General features: G+C 34.3%; 1 protein-coding gene across 7 annotated transcripts in view; it reads right to left on the bottom strand.

Moving 5' to 3' along the window:
* Window positions 1–24,932, bottom strand: part of WDFY3 (WD repeat and FYVE domain containing 3) — a 246,071-nt gene that overhangs the window by 95,901 nt on the left and 125,238 nt on the right. For 6 of the 7 annotated variants that reach the window (XM_033105930.1, XM_033105931.1, XM_033105933.1 and 3 more), the window contains 11 exons: window positions 22,511–22,978; window positions 21,438–21,539; window positions 18,466–18,659; window positions 14,731–15,188; window positions 13,200–13,283; window positions 8,589–8,760; window positions 7,579–7,793; window positions 5,571–5,683; window positions 3,093–3,324; window positions 1,753–1,853; window positions 1,384–1,602 (listed from right to left, as the gene is read on the bottom strand). In XM_033105930.1, the coding sequence (XP_032961821.1) occupies window positions 1,384–1,602; window positions 1,753–1,853; window positions 3,093–3,324; window positions 5,571–5,683; window positions 7,579–7,793; window positions 8,589–8,760; window positions 13,200–13,283; window positions 14,731–15,188; window positions 18,466–18,659; window positions 21,438–21,539; window positions 22,511–22,978 (2,358 nt within the window). The remainder of the gene's footprint in view (window positions 1–1,383; window positions 1,603–1,752; window positions 1,854–3,092; window positions 3,325–5,570; window positions 5,684–7,578; window positions 7,794–8,588; window positions 8,761–13,199; window positions 13,284–14,730; window positions 15,189–18,465; window positions 18,660–21,437; window positions 21,540–22,510; window positions 22,979–24,932) is intronic. The other variant, XM_033105932.1, reaches the window with a different exon arrangement.

A 24,932-nucleotide genomic window follows, 5' to 3' on the forward strand; every position in this document is an offset into this window, starting at 1 on the left:
GGGAAGATTCAAGAAACATTAAGGAGGCATAATACAGTAAGACTCAGTGGGAGAGGTAGGATTTTCGAGGTAGACATGAGGTTTTAAGCTGCTGGGCTAAATGGTAGTGGGGGTGTCATTTCCCAAAACAGGAGGAGTTGCAGGTTTTATAAAGAAGAAACATTACAGTCTGAGTTGTTTACAGGAAGACTATTCATATGAAAATGTCTAATATACAGTTCATCGCTTCTCGGCCTTTTGGCTAAGATCAAGTGTAATATACAGTTCAAAATATAAGAAAAAAACCTGGGACACAGACAAATGAAAACATTTTGCTGTCAGTGTCTCTGGGATAAAAAGACCTAAAACTAACAGAAACTGATAATTTTTTTCTCGTGAACAGCAGGTTGAATACACAGACTAAGATGAAACCTTGGATAATACTGATTTTAAGAGAAAGATAGAAAAGAAATCTGTCGAAGACAACTGTAAAAGAGAGATCAGAGAAATAGTGAAAAGAACAAGTATCCCAAATTACAAAACCAGAGACAGTTTTAGTTAGGAGGAAAATATCAACATGGTCAAATGCCACAAAAGGGGCAAATGGAGTGTCCTATACAGAATTTTAAAGCAGTTATTGTATTGATGCCTAACTCTGTACTAGTGATGAAGACCAATAAATAAAACAAGAAGCCTTACAATCTGAGAAGCTACCACTCATATTCAATTAATATTTGAATACCAACCACAAGTGAAACAATATGTGGTATTATTTTAGTTACTTAAAAGACAAAATTAGAAGGTGATAAAAAGAGGTGTATTTATATACAAATGCTTATATTCATAGCAAAGAAAATTCAGTAAACTGAGATTTATATTTTATGTCATTTACATCATTTAGAAAGATCTTCATGAATGCCTTGAGTTTGAAGTTCTATCGTATAGCAACGTTATGCTATGGCACGTTGCATGGGATTAGGATTATTAAGTAGTATGTATTCAGTCTTGAAGATAAGCGATGGATCGAGTAAATGTTATTGTGTCTAGCGCAGAGGCACATATGGTAAGCAGGTGCTCAATGCATTAGTTAAGCAGCATTCACAGCCAATGAAGATTCTTACTAAAATGTATCAAACAAGCAACCTGCTTTCCTAGCAAATGCTGTGAGTTCTTGGCAAGTTGAGATGAATCCTTATTTTAGGCGTCTCTCCACTGTTTTCTAAGTCTCTTAAAAGCATCTTAAAATTCACTGATAAACAGTATTCAAGATTTCATGTGACCTGTTCCACAATAATTTAAATCGTAAAAGAATTACCCAGATGGCCCTTAAAACAATGAATGTTAAAGTGAACTTTAATACTTTTAATGATCACAAGTAGCAAAAAGAAAAAGACAGATACTGACCGTAGTTTTGGAGTAGTTCCTCTTTGGTGGAAACAATCAGAGATCGGTCTTTTGCTGACAGAACTACGGCAAGGCACACGTAATGCTGCTCAGAAGAATTTGCTCGGCGTACAACAGTCAGAAGTCTGACGGGGTGGTTACCTGGAGGAGCACTAAAGTGTTCAATACAAAACCAGCTAGAGTAGCTTAAGCCAGATGGAGGAGGAAAGAATCTTTCACCTACAGTAAAAACAGGAAAAGAACAATGAAAGAGTTTGCGGCGACTCATATTTACTTAAAAAAAAAAAAAACCTAAAAAGCAGTAAACTCTAAATACAATATAATCTATTGAAAAAAAAAGAATCTCATAAACAAACAAAGGGTATTTACCAGAACCAATGCCGCTGACCACAGCACCATCAATAAGACCTGTTGTGACGGCATTATTCGTGGGGGCGTTATGAGGGGCCAAACTGGGTAGGAACAGGCAACTATTGAAGAAAAGACAATGTACATATTAGAGACCAATTGTTTTCTTCTGTTATCACTATACACTTACCACAGTGAAAGAAACTGCCATTCTTTATACTAAGTGTAACTCGAGATAAAGATGATAGAGGAAGTCTGGATACCTAACAAAGTCCTTCCCTTCTTTTAATTATGTGAGTGTTGAAAGGTACACTTTAAAAATCTCCAGTAGCATCATTTTAAATTTAAATTAAAAACAAAAATCAAAGTATACATTGTATGTGGTAAATAGACCAGTGTACAACCCTGTTCAAGACACCTGAACTCTTTCATCAGCACAGAAAAATTCCCTTGGGCCCCTGTCCAGTGAGTCACTCTCCTCTGTTACCACTGTTCTCATTAGTTCTGCCTATTCCCAAATATGTTTTAATCTAGTGTTCGATAATAACCCATAAAAAACTTCTTAAAATATAATTTATAGTTTTAGATCAATGTATAGGAATCCCACAAACAACTGGCACCGGTATAGATCTATCCTATTAGCATTTGTGTCCATTAAGAGGTTGATGGACTTTATAAACTCTCCTGCATTTCTCTATATAGTCTTTATTGTTGCTTCTGCTATTACAGCCTTTTCTGCAACTTGCAAGTATTTACTCATTTGATGTGATAGTCACTGAACATTTATAATGTATAAGATACTAAGCTAGGTGATTTAGGAGAAAGGATGACGATAAAACCCAAAGCACTTTTAGGCCAATTTTAATTTGCATGTTATCTATAAATTTATTGTACTAAATCAGAGGTCGGGAAACATTTTCTGGAGAGGGCCAGACCATAAATATTTCACAGTCTGCAGACCAGATAGTCTTCCATGACCACTCAACTCTGCCACGCTATCATGAAAGCAGCCCCAGATAATACATACATACATACATACATACATAAGTGTGGCTTTGTTAAGATGAAACTTTGTTTACAAAACAATAAAATGTACGAAACAGATTTGGACCATGGGTTTTTGGTTGATGACACTAATACCATATCAATTTATTTAGAATAATTTATTTAGAATAATTAAAAATAATTAAATATAAAAATATTAAAATAACATGCTCAAAGAACTCAGTAATTTGAAAATACATAGTATACAGTATATTTTAGTCATATAGTAGTTTTAAAACCAAAGATTTATTTGGTAAAAGGTAAGTATGAGGCATAAAATACTACAGTAAGACTTGGCTACCTTATAAATTCCTTACCCAAATCCTTCAAGAGATGTATCAAATTCAACAAAAGCTGGAGTAACTGATGACCCATGAAGTCGGATGTCATGTGGGGTAGTCATGGAGACCAGACACTTCACCCTGGTCAAGGGTACAGTACTTCCTTCAGCAGATTTTACCAGGCTCTTGCTTATCCGGTAATGGTTATCTTCATGTAAGCTGAAAACATTATCAGAACCCAGACCTTCCATAGATGTAATCATACTACCTGTAAGTCAAAGAAAATTTCTTGGGAAAAATATCAGGTAGGTTTCTAAAATAATGACTTCACAAGGCTGATTTTTAAATACCACTGTTCTGTTTCAATATACAATAATTTTATTTTTAAAATACCAAAGCTGTTATCCAGTTTTACTGTACTTTATGTTCATTTTTAAACTTAAATAGAATGTGTTTCCTTTTATTACTAAAATAATAAACACATTGTAGAAATGTTGCAAACTACATTGTAGAAATGTAGAAATAAACACATTGTAGAAATGTTGCAAACTACAAAATAAGAATAAAAATCACCAAACCACAATCCAAGCCACTCTTACAATGTGATTTAATTATAAATGAAAGCTAGTGACATTTATAAAAAGAAGATTACATTTCACAAAATTATTATTTCTCTTTAAGAAAAGAAAGCACAATATTCTAGAAGAATTATAATGGAAAGAAACAGGTCATCTTTCTTATGAAAAAAAATCAGAAATAAATAGAAGAAACTTACTTCTTCCATTTTCTCCCCATTTTTAATTCTTCCCTTACAAATATTAAAATTAAATACATGATCACAAAAATACTTCAATTAAAAAACTCCTATGTGGATGTAAATGATAACAATTTCAAGAATGAAAAGACAAATTTTAAACTGTTCTATTTTTCAGGAATGCATTATACACGTAATAGAGAAAAATACTCCCTCTCAAGATAAACTACATGAATGTAACTGTTTCCCTCTTAAATGTGCTAAGCATTCAGGCAACCACAAAAATATTTCAATATTCTCTGAGAGAAAAGAATCATTCTTGTTTCTATGCTTTGCAAAGGAAATCACAACTCACTTCTAAAGGACTGTGCAAAGTACAACAACAAATATATATATATTTATCTAAGGGATGCATATTAATTGATATGAAAAACTGCAATACTTTGTTTTCCAATAAAACTGTTGGAATTCAAAAGATCTTAGTTTCCAAAACAGTATTCACTAATCACTGATAATAATTTGTAGGGGGAAAAATTCAAATTGAAATGGTTGAAGGTTGTTTAATCTCTCTGATTCTCACCTGAAAAACAAGGGGTTGAACTAATTGATCACTATGTCCTTTCAAAGCAGCCATTCTACTTTTCTAAATTGCATTCTTTCCTGCTTCACAAGTAATGGTCACTTTAATCCATCAAAACAAATGCCTTATCACTATGGCTAACAATGATACAAAATGAACTGTAAAGTTAAAAAAAACCAACAAAACCACAGAATTAACATTGGCAGGAAATCGAGTGCAACTGAGGTCTCTGCTGAGAAAGCCCCCGGAAAGCTCTGAGTGGATGGAATCTGTTGCTTCTCTGTGGTCCGTGCCAGACAGAGACTGCATTCTGTTATCCCCCCACCATCCTCAGTCTTTCAGCCTAAAGCAAACCTTCTCCTGAGAGGCTCCTCTTCAGCAAAACTATCACACCGCCGTCCAGGAGACTGCTATCTACTGTTGCTGGCATTTCACTCTCAGTCTTCTCTGTATTCATTCTTGCAGCGCATTGGGGGATGTCAAGGTCCACACGGACGACCCACCGACCACCACGCTTCTAGTTTTGTGATCACCTTTCCTCCAGTCTGCTTCACCTCTGCTTCACTCCACAATGTGGGCACGGACGGTCCTTTGCTTTGCTTGTTTCATTGCTCCGATTGTGGTTGCCATTATCCTGCCCCATTCCTCCAGTTCTCTCATTCCTTTTCTCTCACTACATTTGCTTTTTGGCTGAGCTATTATTCTCCAGTCCAGTATTCTGTCCTTTTCCTCCGAGCCTATCACTAGCTGCCTAGCTCCACTTCTTTCCCTTTCCAGCTCATACAACTTGCTGTACCTCTTCAACTCTTTTTATCAGTAGTTTTAGTTTCCTGTTTTCCCTGTAGCTATCCTGCAAACTCACAGTCTGTTAATAATCCAATCAACTACTCTTTAGCCCAGCAGCAAAGGCTACTTGGGAAAGGCAAAGTAAAGACGCATTATCCCTTCCAAGCCAAGGGTTATTCTGCATGTAATCCTTATCTCCTCTGGATCTCACTTACTATATCAGTGATTCCTTCCCCATTAGTCAATCAACGACATCCTATATTTCTCAATTTAAATAACAAACAACAACAAACTCTTTCTTTCATAGTCAAACTTCTTGAAATAATATTCATCCCCCATATGATTTTTATTTGTAAAATCAACCAAAAAAAGAGAACTTCAAAGGTTGACTTACTTCTCATCTCTGGCTCATAACTCAGTGAACTTGGTTTGTGGACCCTGTATTGTTTCAGCAGTTTTTTGTCCCAGGCACCACAATTTAATGGACTTGCCAAACGCAAAAACTCCCTAAAGAAAAAACAAAGCAAAGCTATTCCTTGATTGAGAACATTTCATAAATTATAAACCAAACAATAAAAAAAGGGATGTAATGAATTATAACACACTAGTTAAAATACAAAAGCAATCCAAACAGTTATTTTAAAACAATATACAATGCTAATTTTACGTTTTAATCACCAAGCACTGAAAACTGCACAGAATATAGTGAAAGTGAAATCCGAGGAGCATGTTTTTCTGGAATGTGACGTACCCTTTGCTAGTTTCCCATGTAGAGTGCAATATACAATTAGTTTTATAATCTATGGCTTATCAGCAGTGGGTACCTGTACCATTATGTGACCTTTTCTTCTAAGAATTCATTAATTATAAAACCTGAACATGTCCAAATGGTTGATTCCCATTGCTTACTCTGTTTACCTAACCTGGCAGTAGAGTTATTTAGTAAAATATATACTAGTATTGGGTATGAGACAGTCTCTCTCTCTCTCTCTCTCTCTCTCTCTCTCTCTCTCTCTCTCTCCTTTTAAAGTAGCAGATTACCAAAAAGGATCAGGGGGGAATCCCCATGCTATTTTCAATAGTTTAGGATTCCAAACATATCCATAAGATGATGGACCAAGTGACTAGGAACTGTCTCATTCACCCTGGCATTATCAAGGCCTAGCACACTGCCTGCTACAACACTGTTTAACAAATGTTTACTGCCTGGGTTTTTCTTAATCCATCATTGGTTTGGAGTAAGTTAAAAAATATAAATTAAAAATGAAGTCCAACCATTTTTAAGAAAGTTTGTAAAATTTTTATGAAAAAGTTGTACTGTACCAGCAGAAAAGAAACGATCTTATAAAGAGAGCTGTTTATATTATTAAAATGACAAGATATATATTTGTGTAAGGAAGGACAAGATGATTTATATAACCCGTTTAGCTAGGTAATTTTAAGAAAAATATTTTTTTTAAAGGTTGTTTCATCCCTAAAATGTACAGCATAGCACTGTTATCTCTTCCATTAAAAGATTATTTAACATATATATATATATATATATATATGTTTTTTTTTCGTTTTTTTTTTCTTGAATGTTAAATTGTGGAAGGTATATCCATACTATGGAACACTCTGGCAATAAAAAGAAACAAACTATGGATACGTAACACTTTAGGTGCATCTTAAAGGCATTATAAGTGAAAAAAGACAATCTCAAAAGGTGACATACTGTATGATTTCATTTATTTAACATTCTCAAAAGTGACAAATTATGGAGATGGAGAACAGATTAGTGGTTCGTGAGGGTTAGGTGAGAGGACGTGACAATAAAGGAGTAGTACAAGGAGATCTTTGTGACATCTTGATTGTGTGGTGGTTACATAAATGGACATATGTGATAAATAACAGGGAACTACAGTACATATGGATACATCATACCAATGCCAGTTTCTTGGTTTTGATATAGTACTATGGTTACATAAGATGTGACCAGTGGAGAAAACTGGATAAAGGGGACACAGAACTTCTCTGATCTATCTTTACAAATTCCTGTGAATCCGTAATTATTTTAAAATAAAAAAGTTAAAAAAGGATTTCTTAAAAGAGTTCTCATATACAAACATTTCTTAAATGTAAAGTAAATGCAAGTCATCAATATAACATGACTTAAAGGAAAGTGAGAGAGTGTTGGATTCAAGTGGAAGAGATAAGCCCGGACAGAAACATCCTGTTTACTAATAACTAGATTTACCTAAGTGCTATATTTTGAGCATTTTGCCCATTTTTGTTGTGTTTGGTTTTGCCCACAGATACCTGAACACATGTCTATGAAAGCAAGAACGCTTGCATATAAAAAGACTCCACGAATACCATTCCTAAATGCGGCTTATTCGAACGTGAAAATGAGAACTACTGACCTCAGCACCATGGGCTCCAGGGCCTGAGAGGCTAATCGTTCAAACATCCGCTGGAGGGGCGGGTGCAGTGCGTGGTCCTCGTCAGCCAGCGCAGCACTGCACCGCTGCAGCAGTCGTGCGTGAAGACCAGCTTCACACATGACTTGCTGGTTTCTTTCTGTGTGCACCAGGGATTGTAAAATATTTGCCACGGCAAGTTGAAGGTCCAAGGCATGCTAAAGTTAACAAAGAAATCCATGCCACCAGGGTGTTCTTAGTAAGACAGGTGATCGTTCTCTCCACATGAAGCGCATCTTTTCATGAGGCCTCTACGTGCTTCAAACTACATTCAGATGAATTAAGTGGCTGGCGAAGAGTGATACAGCAACTCCAGGGCGAGGCAAACATTTTCTATACTCATTTTGCTAGCATACCCTGCTGGACTCCATTCTCTTCTAAGCCTTTTGTACTACATAGTTGCTGTAAAGTTTTTTTCATGGTGGGTAAATAACCAGTACAAAGGAAGGCCTATTCTTTACAGTTATATCACTTTAGGCCTTAGAAGCCACATAACATTTTAATAAAATATGTCACCTAAACGCCAGTTCACCCAAACTCTTTGAGTGTTACACAATCAAAATGGATAAATGACCTCTAAGTGGTATCTTCGGTCATTTTTCTTTTTTGTACTACTTATTAACAGTTTCCACTGCTAAGCAAGATTTACAAGGAGAAACAGAATTATTTTCGCACAAGAAGTAACCGTCTTGGCTGCACTTGTGACAAATGAATTATATTCTAAAACATTCATATCTATCATTAAGAAAACTAATAAAAATTAACTTATAAATGAATGAAAATTAACATAGAAAAACCCTATACATTTTTTCCCTTCACCTACTTTAGTATGTGATATGGAACAGTTTCATATCACTTACCACCTTTCTTGGCCCCACTCCCTTACTCATGCAGTCACACTCACATCCTTTCACTCATTAAAGATGGGAAGGAACTAACATATCCATGCTTACTTCTGGCTGTGTCACTGACCCAACAGAGGCCAGGAGGTCCAACATCGCAAGCATAGCTCCAGGATGGATGATGACGGCATCAGAACTCTGGAGAGATGAAGTTGTCACATGTAGTTTCAGGTCATTTTTAGGAGGGTAAATGGGGGGAGTTGAAACAGAATGATATGCATGCCTATAAGAAAACAATAAAAAAAAAAGAGGGTAATTTGGTATTTAATTCCAATCACATTCGCTGTTCATTTTCTTCATCTTCTGTTACCTATGTCCACTTATAAGTGAAAAGCCTTGTAATTCAAGTTTAGGTTACAAAACACCTTAAGTTTGGGATATAGAAAGGCAACATATTATCAATTCTTAATGAGTCATATACATAGACAATTTAACTGTCAATTATGCTAGGCTCTTATATGTCTTTATCATATACTATTTGGATTGTTTTACTAAAGGATGGCACACGATGATTATAGTTAACGCTGCTCTATGGTATATTTGGAAGTTGCTAGGAGACTAGATCCTAAAGAAAGAAACATCCCAAGGAAAGAAACATTTTTTTTTTTCCTTCTTACATCTATGAGATGTTGGATGTTAACTAAACTTACTGTGGTACTCATTTCACAATATAAGTAAGTCAAGTCATTATGCTGTACACCTTAAACGTATACAGTGTTGTAGGCCAACTGTACCTCAATAAAACTGAAAGAGAAAAAAAAAAAAGAATGACATCTATACCAGAAGATATAAAGAACAGGTGACATCATAGTGAATAGATGAAATCATAGCTCTAGGAAAGGTGATGGTTCTGATATGTGATAAGAGTGCAAGTTGAACTAAATCCCTCAATGACACTGTTTTCTTTTGACATTACCTACGTGTTTTTAACCTTGCCTTAGCCTCATCAAGGACTAACAAGATGACAGTGCCCTTCTCTATAACTGGGTGAACTGAGTCAGGGCTGGCTCAGAACCTTAGCTACCTGACGATAAGTATATTAAGCATCAAGGGAGTTTTCCTTTAGCTTACATGGAACTATATTCACCTTCTTTTACATAATCCCCCTCACCACTGAAAAATACTCATCATAATTTTTAAAAACTTAAGAGAAGGCTGCTTTATGTAACAAGCTTCTATGAGCTGGATAACCTAGCCATGTCTTGAATATACAACATTTCTTGTTATCAATGATTTCCACTTTCTATTTCATACTATGCTTCTACAATTCATGAGTTTTGCACATTTTGTATCTTGGCACTAGAAACAGATGCGCATGGCTTCAGCCTATGGGAGTTCTTTGTTCCAGTGAATCAGTTTCAGCATAATTTGTCTAATGCTGAGCTCTGTCACTGAGAGCATTGCAGTTTCAGTGCTGGCACAAGAGCAGCTTGGGAAACAGATGCTTTAAGTCAGTGATTTAGAAGCAAAGAATTGGCATAGCCATTTTTTTTTTTTAAAGTACCATTCTTTTTTTTTTAACAGAGATTCTAGGAAAGTATTCAGCTTCACTTACAAAAAAGCACATGGGCTTTCTTAGTTTATTTAAAGTCAGCATATCCTCCACCCACTCATTTTTGCACTCCTTGTTATTTTGCTGATTTTATTCAGAAAGATTTAACTTCTAAACTTACTAAGACAGATTTCTAAATGTTTATTACCAAGAGTTATCTTCTTCTGTGTTGTTCCCATTAGTCTTTAAACTATTTTGACCCATCTAGAAAAAACGATTCATAATTCCTCTATAGTGTACTAGGAATTCCCAACCCTTAAGAAATTCATAAAAACTGTTTTCATTACACACAAAAATTAATCCAAATTTGAGAAAAAACTTAAATTCGGATTGTGTATTTTAGTTACAAAATTATTTCTGAGTTGCCAGATTTAATACAGATTTGAACTTGAATTATGGATATACCCAGGAGGGGTCTTTTATGCCTTTCAGAATATATAATTATTATGGTAGCAAGCGTTTTTTAATCTTATGTAAACAATATTGTGATATAGGAAGTACATTAATTTTTCTCAAACTAGAAATATATTACAAATATTGTAGAACATTAAAACATGGTAATTATTAACTAAAATCAGTTGTTTTAATAGGCATTAAATAACATTAATTCTTACTAAATCACTTAGGTATCACCACAAGTATTACCACCTTTTAAATTCAGAAATCATGGTAAGCTTATTAAATGGACAATTCCTAAGCAAGACCTAACCATGTGCAAAGACAGGGAAAAATGACATTTCAAAATTTAGTTAATTTCTTTTAAAACTTATGGAAATTGCTACATCATAGTGCAATCTAAATTCTTATATATATTTAGGACTTATCTACCTCTTCTGGAAATATATACTTATTTAAATTCTGAATTCGTTTTGCCTTAATTATCATCAAATGTGCACTGAGTAATGGATACTATGTTTTAATGACAACTACGTGGTACTCGCTATCTTTTACTCCATTGCAGATATATTCTGGAGAATCAGTTATTATTTTGTATTTTGTTTTCACTTCCTCTCTTATTAAACACTGTTCAGCTAGTATAATCCTATTCCATTATTCCTTTTGAATAATGAATAATAATGAAAAAGAGTTTTAGGTTTCAAAATATGAAGTTTCCCAGTTCTTTTCCCCCCAATTCTTAAAATAATTAGAGAAGACGCTCCAGGATTTTACATTCCAGACAAGAATCACAAGCCCAGCACTTCCTTAGTACCTGAATACTCCACAAACCATAAACAGTAATAACGTTAGTTTCTCCTTTTGCCAACAAAAACATGTTCTGCCACAAGAAAAGATGCCCATGAGCTGATGTAATTTGTTGAAATGTTCTCGAGATATTCTAAATTCGAAAGTTACTATATTTGCATTTGTGAAATAAAAACACTGTCTTCCTTATTAGCTTATGATTCTTATCAGTGAGCAAACTGTGTGGGCAAAGCGGCACCCTGGAAAATGTCAACATTGGTCCTATTAGCAGCATGAACAGAACTGGGAGTTTCCTTAAGGTCACACCAACCTGTAAGCTGATTAGTTTTCCCACGGATAAGATTCATTCAACTAGGATGTTGCTTGAGCACCAATGTTCCCTTAAGTCAAACACATAGTAGCATCTTTACAGGTAGCTGTGTTGCAAATGATGACAAAATGTTTTTGATCTAAGGCCTTAAGTAACTTTTATAATATGAAATAAAATGCTGTTTTCCCTCTATCAAATTACCATTTAAATAAATGGTCAGGTCTGATGGATTTCTTTTTTTTAAATGTGTTCTTTTAATCTGTGAATTTCTATTAAAAGTATTTTGTAGTTTTTGATTAATAGTAAAAAGGGTTAAATGTTTGTAAACACTGTACTATTTAAGCCTTTACTTTGTATGACAATCATAATTGTGATTTTTGTTAATAACTAAAACTATTTAGTAATTGAAACTATTTTTCTAAGATCTAGTAGTTCTATGGAATAGTAAGCGCACATGAATCTTCAAACACAAAGAATACGTGTACCTCATTTATTATAGCAAGAGAAAACAAAATAAATAAAACCTAGGTCAACTCAAATTAATTTTATGGTCTCTTGAATTAAGAACTGCTCTTCAAAAAAATAGTTTTAAACAGAGATGTTGAACAACACTAAATTTGTTTAAATCTGTTCTGAACTATGCCATGATTTACTAGAAGAATGTGATCTTAAGCTCCAATATAAATTTAAGAGAAAAAGTAAAATATAAGTTTATACATCTAATGAATATTACTATTGAAATATATCAAAGTACAGAATCTATAACAAATATTTTTCATATTAAAAACTCCGCAACTATATTCAAGTTTCAAAATCTGAACACTAGAAATAAAATTAAACAACATGGCAGCAGGATTAATTTTTTAAAAGCCAGAATGGGAGAATATTAATACAAGACTAAAAGATTTGTACTTAGTTATGTGGAAAATGGGGAAGGAAGAGTATTTGGTGCTAACTGCATGGACTATGATCATTTTAAGTACAGGTTGCAAATCTTAAAATGGAATCTTAAATGGATCTTAACTATACTCTTGTCAATCAACTACTATTCTTTATATTTATAAGTTTTATTTATATATGAGGTAGGTCAGCTTAGGAAGAGATTTACACAGAACCGATTTTTCCTTCACTTTTTCAAAGGTTAGCTGTGACAAGTCTCTATAAAAGCATCACATTTCAACTGGTTGAACCTGACTGAGAAAAGACACATTTCCTTGCCAGTGCTGTGATGTTCATTTTAAAGTATTAGTACAAACCAAAGAATTATCCAAGGCACATTTAAAGAAAAAGTAGAAAAATTACTTAAAGAGGCACTAAGTCCTCATTTCTCAATGAATTTTAATTAAAGATGTGACAACTCTAAACAAAAAATTTTAGTCTAAATAATTGAGATGAATGACAAAATTCTACATGTCCTTCATATCTTCATAGCATCAATATGTTTTACTCTCATAAATATACTCAGAAGTTGACAATTTTAAAACCCAAAAGAAAAATTCCAAGTTATAAAACACAATCATCACATTAACATATAATTAAGCACAGAGGAAAAAAAACCCATACAAATAAAGATTGACTTCTGTTATAAGATCAGTACCTTTTCCTGGACAAAGCTGGTGTACCCCAAGGAGAGGGGAGAGAAGACTCACTTGTCAGGCAAGGAGGGATCTGTTCTGCACGACTACAGACAACAAAACAGACAGGGTGGTTTAGAGAGGTTAGCAGAGAACACCAGGTTGGCAGCTGGTTAGTTTCACAAGAATTACCAGTAAACGTCTAATAAGGAATGTCCTCCATACTCAGCAGGAACAAGGAACAAGACTACAACACGTGCACTGAGGGAAACAGAAAAGCATGCTTAAGGCCGAGGCTCATCCATTAATGTTAACACTTAACAGACTGTTAAACAGGGTACCGTAAGCCCTGCTTTTGGACAAAGAAAACTAAAAATGAGGTATACTAACTAGGACAAGTAGAAAACAAGGGAAAAGAGGTTGAATCCAAAAAGAAAATAAAAAAATTCCATTTTAAGTCGCTTATTCTATGAACACTACACTATCCCGTGTTTCCTGTAATACTATATATGCACTTTCATTTTCAAGATGGGAAAAAACTGGAAAACAATTTTTTTCTTACATTACTTGTATTTTCTTATCTAAATATTGAAGTCTAAAAATATTATTGGAGGCCAGAAACTTCTCAGTAGATATTTCTTAGTAAAAGACATAAAACCTAAGAGAAACTCTATCCAGTAGTTACTTGGTTTATTTATGGGGGCAATACAAAAAACAATTCATTTATATTATGAAATAAAACTATGGTCACTGTCAAAAGTGATAATGCTTGGGACAAATTAGCAGCATGATCACTCTAACCTTATTTTCAAAGTGAGAACTTAATTGAAAACACAGTTGAAAACTGAAAGTAAGTGATTTAAGTAAAGTGGCACTCTTATGATCTCCTTTAGAACTCTGGATTTCCCTCATTATAGATTTTATCACGACATATTGTAATTGTTTATTTATGTGTCTATTTAAGCTAAAGGACGTCCATGACTAAAGGAATCTTGTGCTGTGCTGAACCTTCAATCCCTAGCACAACAACTTGGCAGTAGATGCTCAGTAAGCACTTGTGAAGAATAAATAAAGAATGAGTAACTGAGTCTGAACTATCTCCTGGTATGGATTCTTGAACTATCAGTGACTCTTAGAGCTCTGTCATTATTCGAGGATTATGCTGAGGACATATCTGTCTGGAAATAAATACATTCATAACCATGCTCTCCTGCTGATAACTAATATCAGTAAGCCCGGATGTACCTAATATTGTTGGGAATAGAGGAAAAAGAGAATAATAGTGAACATCACCATTAAAGTAAACTTCATAGAAACTGTTTCATTAAATGCTTTGGGAGTCAACTGACCCTGGATTGACAAATAATACAGAGATGTCCTTGTTGAAAAACTTAACATCAAAGCAATAGTAATTTTCACAAATAAAGTGGCAAGCAAATAAGAGAGAAGATTCACTTGTTTTCATTTTCCTTCAGGTTAACTTATAATTTAAGCCTTAGTGTTGAAGTCATACATAGTATAGCCTTTAATTCAGAGCACTGAGCAGAGCCATACCTGTCAAAAGAATCTGTGGCTACTTTGTAGAGATAAATAAAGAGTTTACTGCAGTGCCGTAGAGTGGGTGACACTGAGTCCATCGAGATCGCATCTTCCTCTAAAAGTCTTTGAAACGGCTGTGTATTTGAGGGGAAGACATTCATGGGGCTTATTTTTCTTAGGTCTGAGAAGCAGCCAAGAAATCGAACGGCATCTGCCAACTTCTCATACTGAATCTCTGTTTTGAAGAAATGAGAGTTGGCTGGCTCATAGCGCATTGCTGCAGTCAATGTGCAGAACACAGTGTGGAGAAGTTCAAACACTTGATTCTGGTTCACTTTCTCCCAGCCATTCTTGGGTGGCGAGCTCAAAGATCTTTCCATGGCGACAAGCAAGGACGTTATGTACACAAATCCTCCAACTTTCCGAAAAACTGTTCTTGAACGATGGCTTTCTCGAAGGACTGACAGGAGGGCCTACAGGGAATAAAAACCAAAACCAAACACAATTCAAATTTAAAAAGGAAAAAACCCACCGTATGTGAATGTCCAAGGGGTACAACACCACTCTGTGAACATCTGAAATGTTTTTGTCATCTGCCCAATAGTCCTGTGAAGCATATAAAATATTTTGCTAATAAAAAATGCCATATTAAAGGCAGAAGATAATTTTAGGAAACACTATCACATATTCCTTTTGGTAGAATACGGCTATATCCAAATCCTGGCTGAAAAGCTTTTCCTATGTCTTTAATGGATAATGATATCAATGAATTCAGTAATTTTTACAAAGTAATCTTATTACGTAAGTAAAATACATAATCTAGTATACTTTTACACAATAATGAAAACTTACGACTATGTGTGTATACAAACTGATTTATTCTATAAAGGATCAGACATATGGTCAGGGCAGCCAAAACCTGAAGTATTTCAGTTCATTTAAATTCACCATATACTGATGCTTTCAAAAGAGGAGTCAATTTACAGAGCTTGTCAGACATTCTTTCTTGCAAAGTGAATTGGAGCCCGAGGGCCTAAAGCATGCTCTTTCCAAGAACAGCTGTAAGCATTAAGAAAAAAACAATCTTTTATCAGTTATTTGCTGAACTGTCGTACCTCTAACTTACTTTGTTATAAAATTACTTAATACTTTATAAATTACCTTTCATGGGGCATTCACTATGTACTACCCATTTCTTTAAGTGCTTTTATGCATTAGCTTATTTAATTCTCTCAATAATCCTATGTGTTAGTATTATTATTATCCCCACTTTATAGATGAGGAATTGAGGCCCAGCGTGGTAAAATAACTTAAAAGATTGTATAGCTTACACAATGGCAAAGGTAGGATTTAAACCCAGGCACTCTCATTGCCCTACTCATGCACTTAACCATGACAAACAGCAATATGAAATCTGTTTGCAGATACGTGGGCTCATTTCTCCCATTTCAGCAACTAGAATACCATGGTATCTAACACCACTTCAGGCACAAATTATAATAATTACATATGAAAAGACCATTTGATTAATGTATCTCACACATTTCTAATGGTATTTGAAGAAGGGAAAGGCTATGTATTAATACTTATGTTAATATATTAATATTTATATTAGTATAGTTTTGAAATATACGGCTTCAGAAATTATGAAGATTTCATTGTACATACTAATTATTTTAAAAGATAGGAAATATGCAATTTGTACATGTAAATAAAATTTAAAAATCAATGTATTCCTTTCATTACTCTGCAACCAATAAACTTCCATTTGAACAAGATCTGGTAATAATACAGTTTCCATATATTGTTAAATTTAATAAGCTGTACTTATTCTTGCAAGATCAGCTCATACTGATATAAGACTTAATATTTAAATAAAAATATCTTACAACCTCGCCTGAATATTAAATGCAAGGGCTGCAGTCAGTGATGCTTGCGTTGAAATTCTGACTCCAGCATTTTACCATGGTTAGTTACTTAACCTTTCTGTGCCAGAGTTTCCTCTTATGTAAAATCGAGACAATAATAATAACTTACTTCACAGAAAATACATGTAAAACCCTTAGCAAGTGCCCGGCATAAAACCCATCACCATCACCATCACCATCACCATCTTCAAAAACACATTGGGGGAAACCAAGTATTATTTTATATATGAGGAAGGGTGAGTCTGGAACTAAAGTAATAGGTATAAAATCATATTGCTGGTTAGAATCATGATAGGGATTAGAAAACCAGTGCTCTGCATTATGTACTTCTAGTCTCCTTCCTACCACCTCAGTACTGGCACTCTTACATTATCACAGCATAATCTCAGTATTTGAAAGTTTTCAAATGCCATGAACAATTTAATATCCTGCTTAAATCAATAACTAATGATAAGTAGCAAACACCAAAGTTAAAATCAGATGTAGATACTAACTAAGTTCATTAGGTAAAATTATTACCTACATTAGCATAAATATAAGGCATATAATTAAAATTTGTGCATCAGCAGAATTATAAAATACCACAGATCATGGAATGTGGGGTTTGTGCACAGATAATTACAAATTAAATTACAAAGGTCTGTGGTTGTGCCAGTTGAATCAAGGGACCGAGAAGCAGTTCTCAATGCAGCAAAAATGGAAACTGAAATTAGGATCCCCCATTCCTTCTTGTCTCCCAACACGACTCTATGCCCTCACAGCAGTGGAATGCTGGAGCCAGCTCATTCTGGCTCCTGAAAGCCAACTGTTATATTTTTGGAATTTTGCATGCCAGTTGTTAAAACTCAGCCATAACTACAATTTAAGTACTATAAATTTACAACAAAATAAATTATTTTTAAAACAAAAGTAGTAAATATTCAAAACTCATCGCTTCCTAGTCGTTTCTTATATTTTCCTATTATCTGTGCTCTTCAGATATTACATAATAGGGTGCTATTGTACATCTCTTCCCAATCCACATTCAGTAACACACTAGATGCCTGAAATAGATCACAGTGGGAGTATTTACACCATGGAAATCAGTAAATACAGCACGTTAGGACCCCCCCCTTCCCTCCTCCAGTCTGAGAGTCAGTTATTACCACTTACCAGAAAGAACAACACTGCCTTAAAATTACAGGCCAGCTAGTTAACTCTTGTTGGCTTTATCTATCAATATTTTACAAATCCAATTAAAAAGGTACAAAGAAAGGAGGAAAATGTGTGTTAAAAAGTTGGCAACCTTAAAATCACTTGAAGGCACTTGTTTTTCCCCAACTATCCCTTCAAATGTACAAATGTTCCCCAATATTGACATGCATGTAGATTTCCTTCTGGTCTTGGAGATAAACTGCGGTCAGATTAATCTTGCTTTTAAAATAGAATGCATACTCAAAATTGTCATATACTACACCAAAACATGATGAAATATACAATAGCATAAAGAAAAAAATGCAAACCTCATCACTTATGAGGAAGCAATTGAATAAAGCAAAAGTTAAAAGAAATACATGATTCTAGAAAGCAGCTATTATTCCTGTGACGTCTGTGGAGGAGTGGAGTGATGAGAACTGGGAGAGGAAGTCAGACAGGAAGGAGACAGCGTCCTGAGGGCCTGAGGCCAGCTTAAACACCCTGGCTTTTCTTCTATTATTATTTTGACATCATTTTAGACTTGAAGAAAAAGTACAAGAATAGTTGATAATAGTTTTAAGTCACTTAAAAATAACCACAGATTTCAGTGGTAAAAGAGGAATAAAAACAGCCTTATCGAACGTACCCTTAAAATGTCAGTCTTCAACTGCAGTTCTGTTGGTGGGGCTGAATGCATTAAGCCCAGGAGAGTGCCCATGTCATCGTCCCCATTTGGCGAGAGCACGAGCTGCTGGATAATCATCAGGGCATGCTGCCGGCATTGAGGGTACTTCACTATATTATGCGCACATCTTGCACCTCCAAATTCTCGGAATATTCCTTGAAGAAGGGAGAAAAAAGAACAACATGGGCTGACTTAAAATGTTCTGACATAAGTAAGGTGAATTAAAATGTGATCTTTTTGTAGGAACAGTTAATCAAGAGAATGCAAGTAAAACCTACCCAGCTATTTCACCCTTTAAATTACAATACAAAATTGCAATGTGGAAGGTCGGCAAAGGCACATGGAAATTTTTCTCGATTTCCCTAATGTAAGATCAAAGCTGTGATATGTTCACCATGTCCAAATTCTCCAAATCTTCAACAAACAGAAATTTCATAGGTAGAGACCAAAGAGACCCAATGTTTTTACGTAAAGGCTTTAAACTGGATAGTACTTGAAATTAATTTATGTAAAAGGCTTTCAGATGAACAATACCCCAAACAAATGAGATTTAAAATAAACAAGGCTTCCGAAATAGTGGCAAGAAATAAAATTATTTTACAGTGAGAAAAATTACAAGGCACCCACTTTTTATTTTTAGTTACATAGAGCACACAAACAAAAAGTCATTGCACTGCTCCAATTTATTTAATCCTCATCCCCTACTGAGGATTTATTTAATCCTCATCCCCTACTGTATAGATGAGACATACAGAAGTTGAGTAATGTGCCCAAAACCACAAAGCTAGCAGCCACAGAATAGGATTTATGCCTAGATAGCCCAGTTCCGGGGCCTGTGCTCCTGCCCATAAGTCATAATGTTCTCACATCAAAAACCATCTTTGAGCATAAAAAAATGGACCAAGTGATCAAAATCGCTAATTAGGATTTTCTCCAAAGGAATCATTCTATCCTTTATGCTTTAAGAGTACCTTGTATATGCCATTTATTATAACAGTTGATGGTCAGTCTTTGTATTATTTGGTTATACGTTTGGTCCCCCATTAAACTTAGATTTCCTTCTGGTTTGTTTCAATAAATGCTTCCTGAGAGAATAAATGTCAGTATATTTTGCTGTAGTGGCCACTGTCCTCTTCATTCAGTGACTTTCTATTTACTAACTTTTTAAGAATTATATGATCTTGGAGCATAACTCACATGCTGAGATTTAGCATATGGAATGCCATATTTACTTACTTCCTGGTTGCTAGTCAGTGCCCATGAGATAACCATAATGGCTAATATTTTTTGAATATGTACTATAAACAAAGTACTGTTTTAAGTGCCCGAGATCACACAGCTAGTAACACCTTTCTTAACAGAGAGAAGACAGTTGATGAGAAAAGAACTTTGTAAAGGTGTCTGGCACTCTGGGAGATGTATTAACTGACTCTTAGTCACACAGAGTAAGTTCTCCACTCTCCTACATCAGTATATTTGCTCAGTCCCTCCCTGTGTAAGTCTAGGTCATGCCATCAAAAGCTACTTTGCAAATAAAGTCTTGTTATAGTGTTTCCCTGAAAATAAGACCTAGTTGGACAATCAGCTCTAATGTGTCTTTTGGAGCAAAAATTAATATAAAACCCGGTCTTATTTTACTGTAAGACTGGGTATAATATAATATAATATAATATAAGGCCAGGTCTTATAGTTAATTTTTGCTCCAAAAGACGCATTAGAGCTGATTGTCTGGCTAGGTCTCATTTTTGGGGAAACATGGTAGCACATCCTTATTATGTTTCTATCTCAGTCAACTACACCTAGTTAGTGGAAATAGGAGATTATGCATTACCATGGACAAACCGGTTACTGTCGTACCCATTATACTTACTGTTTGAATTACCTACTAAATTCATTCAACTTTGTCTTGGCGTTTGCCCAAACTGCATTTAAATAATTACTTATATAGTTACACATTTCCAACTTCCTCAATCAAGTGTTTACAATTCTCTATGTCAAGTTGTAATTCCTTCTGGGCAAGAATTATCTTATCTTTGCATCTCTAACACCTAGCATTTTGCCTGGGACACACAATATATTTTATTTTATCATTATTTTAAAAAATATATATTTTAAAAACATTGAATACTGAGTTCTTCATTCAGGCAAACAGGCATGCATTTGTATGTTTGCTAGTTTGATCACCATTCATCCATTCATTCATGGCTTCCCATAACACTTACATAAAATTTAAGTTCCTTGACACGGCCTAAAAACTCCACATCTGGGCACAGCCTACTCACCTGAACTCACCTCCCTATCACTTAACTCCTCTCAAAATGTACTGATATTTTTGCCTGAGAGGTTTCTGATGTTGGCTAAATTTCAAGTAATCTTTTTAGAAAGCAAGAGTGATATTTCACAAATACAGCTGGATTGTCTATTAATGACAGGTAGAAACGAACTGAAGAGAAGTTGAGACCACAGATAAAGTAAAAGATTTAATAAATCCAATTTACCTGGAAGAGGAAAGTTTTATTACAGAATTATTTTTCAATATTTCCCTAAGGTTGTAACACTATAATACTCTAATTTGAACTACTAAGAAATTAAGAAAACCACCATATAAAGTAAACATTTTAGAAAATATTTTAAATAAGCAAAGTTATTCGACAAAAAGTCTGTATTACGTAAATACAAAAATAGAATAATACTTTAAATACAAGGTACACTATAAAATGGAATAAAATATAAGAACATATTTTGAAATAATGTCATATATTTTGTTATTAATATACTTATAAAGGTTCAAAATATTGCATTTCTAGAGATACGATAGTATCATCACTGAATCAAGTGTTTTCTCAAAGCGGTAGGAGCATTTCAGATGCAAGTGAAGACATAACCAGAAGTAATATCCTCTGAAAGCATTTGCTCTTAGCTTTTCTAATTACCTGCATTCGTGTTTGATCCTTGAAGAAGCACTGTCAAAGTCTCCATAACCAACAAAGCCAGGTGTTTTTGGTCTTCAACTGAACTATTATTTCTTGAGTCCCCTAGGAAAAAGGATCGAAGATCCAAATCACAAAAGTTGTAAGCTTATTTTTTCTTGATTCAAGAAAAATTGTTTTAATAATTTATAAAATACTTCTTTAATATCCACTTTCACCACTAATACAACTGATACAATACAACCTTTAAAAACGATGTGCATGTCCACCAGTTACCAAAAGAAGGTCGACATCCATGTTGACAGATTTTATTTTGGTGAGGCTAGAAAGTTACACTTGTCTTAACAAGTATTAAAAAGGAAAATGCCAATCAAAGTTAAATGTATTCTCATGGGGGTTTTCCTAACGAAGAAGTTCAACGGGAGAATGCTAGATGTTAATGCACCAAAGAGAAAGAAAAGTTTATGAACACTGCTATCTATTTATTAGATTGGTGCAAAAGTAATTGCGGTTTTTGCAATTATTTTTAACCTGTTAAACCGCAATTACTTTTGCACCAACCTAACAGATTAATTCATTCAACACAATTAAATGCTTAACTAAGTGTCATATACTACCACACTTTTATCAGTTTTATCAGAAAGGATGAAAAATACAAAATTTAAAGTAATAATAATACATGTGTGTATACATAACATCATTAACGAGATATATTTATTTGCTCTGTATAATTAATAAAAACATTTTGAGGCACCTAAATATACCAATTGTTTCTAGAAGTTTTCATTACCTCTAGAAACAGAAAGTGGTAGAGACTAGTCATGTGGATCATATGTTTCCCTTGGTTTTTATGTTAAAGTGTCTTCCATCACAATGACATATTTCTAGGCCCCACCTACTCCTTCCAAATAGAAGTTGAATGAACAAGCTAACTATGGGAAATATTCATAAGGATGTCACAATAATGCGCATTAGCAAGTCATTCAAATCCATAACCAAATGAAAGCAAGACATGAACAAAACACCCTGCCCGAAATCTTTTGTCAAATAAGGATAAAATTATGAAAATGCTTTACCTTGTTCATTTAGTGCCTGAGTTGGATCCTTCAAGAGGGCAGCATATTTGTGCAAAAGGTTTACCATGACCTCCAGAAGGCCCACCTCCCTGAACACATCTTTAAATATGAAGTCATGTCGTGTAAACTTAAGAAGTGTTTTCATTGCAATAATGCTACAGTGGTAAGAAGAGCTAGATTTTAAGAGGATGCTAACACTAATAAGTTCTTTACAAGGGATATAATTTAGGCTAAAAACAACAAACTCCAACATCTCAAAGTATTTGTTTTGTACTTCTGGGAGTTTGGAAATCTTTTCTGCAAACTGTGACAGTGTGTGCTGTGATTCTAGGATGAAATAATTGGCATTGTCAGCCATGTAAATATTTGTGATGGCATCAAGGATGATTTGGGTAAGGAAGTTGGTTTTTGCTTTTAGAAATGCATTCTGAAGAACTGCAAAGGCCTGGACGTTTCTCACACTGTGACCTAAAACAGAAAACAAGAACACAAAAGTAGGTGCTATGTGATATTTTAGTCATGGCAAACGAGTCTATTTAAACATATCGTGAATTGTAACATTTATCGACTATTTACTAAAAATACAGCTTTTTTTCTCAAAAGGTCTTATTTGTCTTTATCAGGTTCAGTTACTTAATTAAAAGTCAATAACAACACTGGTTAAACTTTTAACACATCATTAGGAATTTTCCGATTCAAGAATAGTACATGTTGAAACACTAGACTGTTTTAGAAAGAATAAAGCATATTACACAGGTCCAGGATTTAGAGTGTGAAAATGTAAAGGATTGTCACTTTTTATTATCTGCAAGATTGACCTTGACTTGTAGGACAGTTACCCCTCAATCTGAAAACACTTTCAGACTGAAGAAGTTAACAGGGCAGGCAGAATGGCAGCAGAAAAAAAGGAGGGGAAAAATTCTCTAATTTCCAGTTTTCCCTTTATAATTATAGCACTAGAACTTTCATAAATTTTAATTTGTAAGTTTATTTTGTTTTTAAGCTAAAAGTGCAGTATCTTTACATATACATCAGTTAAAGCAGTTTATGGCCAGCTACTAGTTATATTTTCATCTGATTTTCAAACACACCAATCGGAAAAAACAAAAATCTGGATACATAGCTTGTGTAAGGTAAATTAATGACAATAATTATAAAGAAATTAACACAGAAAGTATTTGAGGCACATGAAAACAAGTGTTTGCCTCTAAAAATTGTCCCCAGGTTCACAATATTAGAGCAGTACAGGGCATTTGCAAGAGTGGCCAAAAAAATTAACATAGAGCCTTATAGAATAAGCTGGATTTTAGAAAGAGGATAAACACAGAACTAGGAAAAATATAAAACAGGTTAGAAAGACTGCTGAGAAATCCTGGCTTAAACATTATGTGAAAAGTGCAACGATTAAAAAAACCCAATCTTTAATCTATATATGATTTCCATTTTCTCTTTGTTTATAACATATAAATTTATTTCATGTGTGGCAAATACCAAAGATTTATCTTTACTTCCAGGTCATTATAAACAGTATGCTTGTTCTTGTTGAGGGTATCTCCCCTTTTCATTACCTGCAGGTAATCAAAAATGTTCACAAATAAGGTTAAAGAATAACTCTAACCAATATATTGCATCTTTCAGCTAAGTGACAATATAAAGAAAATAGAAAGAGTTGAGTTTAGGATAATATGGGAAAGTTTGGATTTTCCAAAGTTTCATCTTCATTATTTGATTTCAAGTGATGTCACTGACAAAAGATAAGGCATATTAATAACCAACCACAGGAACTGTCCACCACAAACGGCTGAAATGAACATACTTTGTACATATATACACCATTAAATGACAAATATAAAATTTGGTAGTCTTTGCATACAAAGATAACACTAGAAATACAGTGGTCAGCAGAACACCTGGCTCTTACTGATTTTTTTTCAGATATAGTAATGAATCTGCTCTGATCCATCCTTAATCCTACTCGCTATCCAATTCATGCAGGGGCCGTCAGCACCGAGTCAAAATAGGGTGATCAAAGTAAATGACCAAGGACACTATTGGAGACTCTAACTTGTCTCCATGACCAGCTTCAAGAGCAGAACGTTTTAACCAAGTCAGTAACCAATCAGTCTTATGCTACTTGTAAAACTCAATCATTTCCTGTCACTAATCCAGAAAAAGTGATTTTCCATTTGTAATATCATTTCCAAATTTATTAGATTTTATGTACAATGGAACCAAATAAAATCTGAAAATTTGGCTTTCTATCAAGAGAAAAGTATCTAAAGAATGGCTGAATAATAATACCAAACTAAGTGGCATACAAATTTGAAGTATACTTTGAAGGCTGAAGTTATCAGGAGTAGTTACACCGAGGACTTTCACAGCTATTAAATTCCTGCAATATTTAATTGGGAAAGGAGAATAA

This window comes from Rhinolophus ferrumequinum, chromosome 5 (genome assembly GCF_004115265.2).
Source record: "Rhinolophus ferrumequinum isolate MPI-CBG mRhiFer1 chromosome 5, mRhiFer1_v1.p, whole genome shotgun sequence".
Taxonomy (NCBI): domain Eukaryota; kingdom Metazoa; phylum Chordata; class Mammalia; order Chiroptera; family Rhinolophidae; genus Rhinolophus; species Rhinolophus ferrumequinum.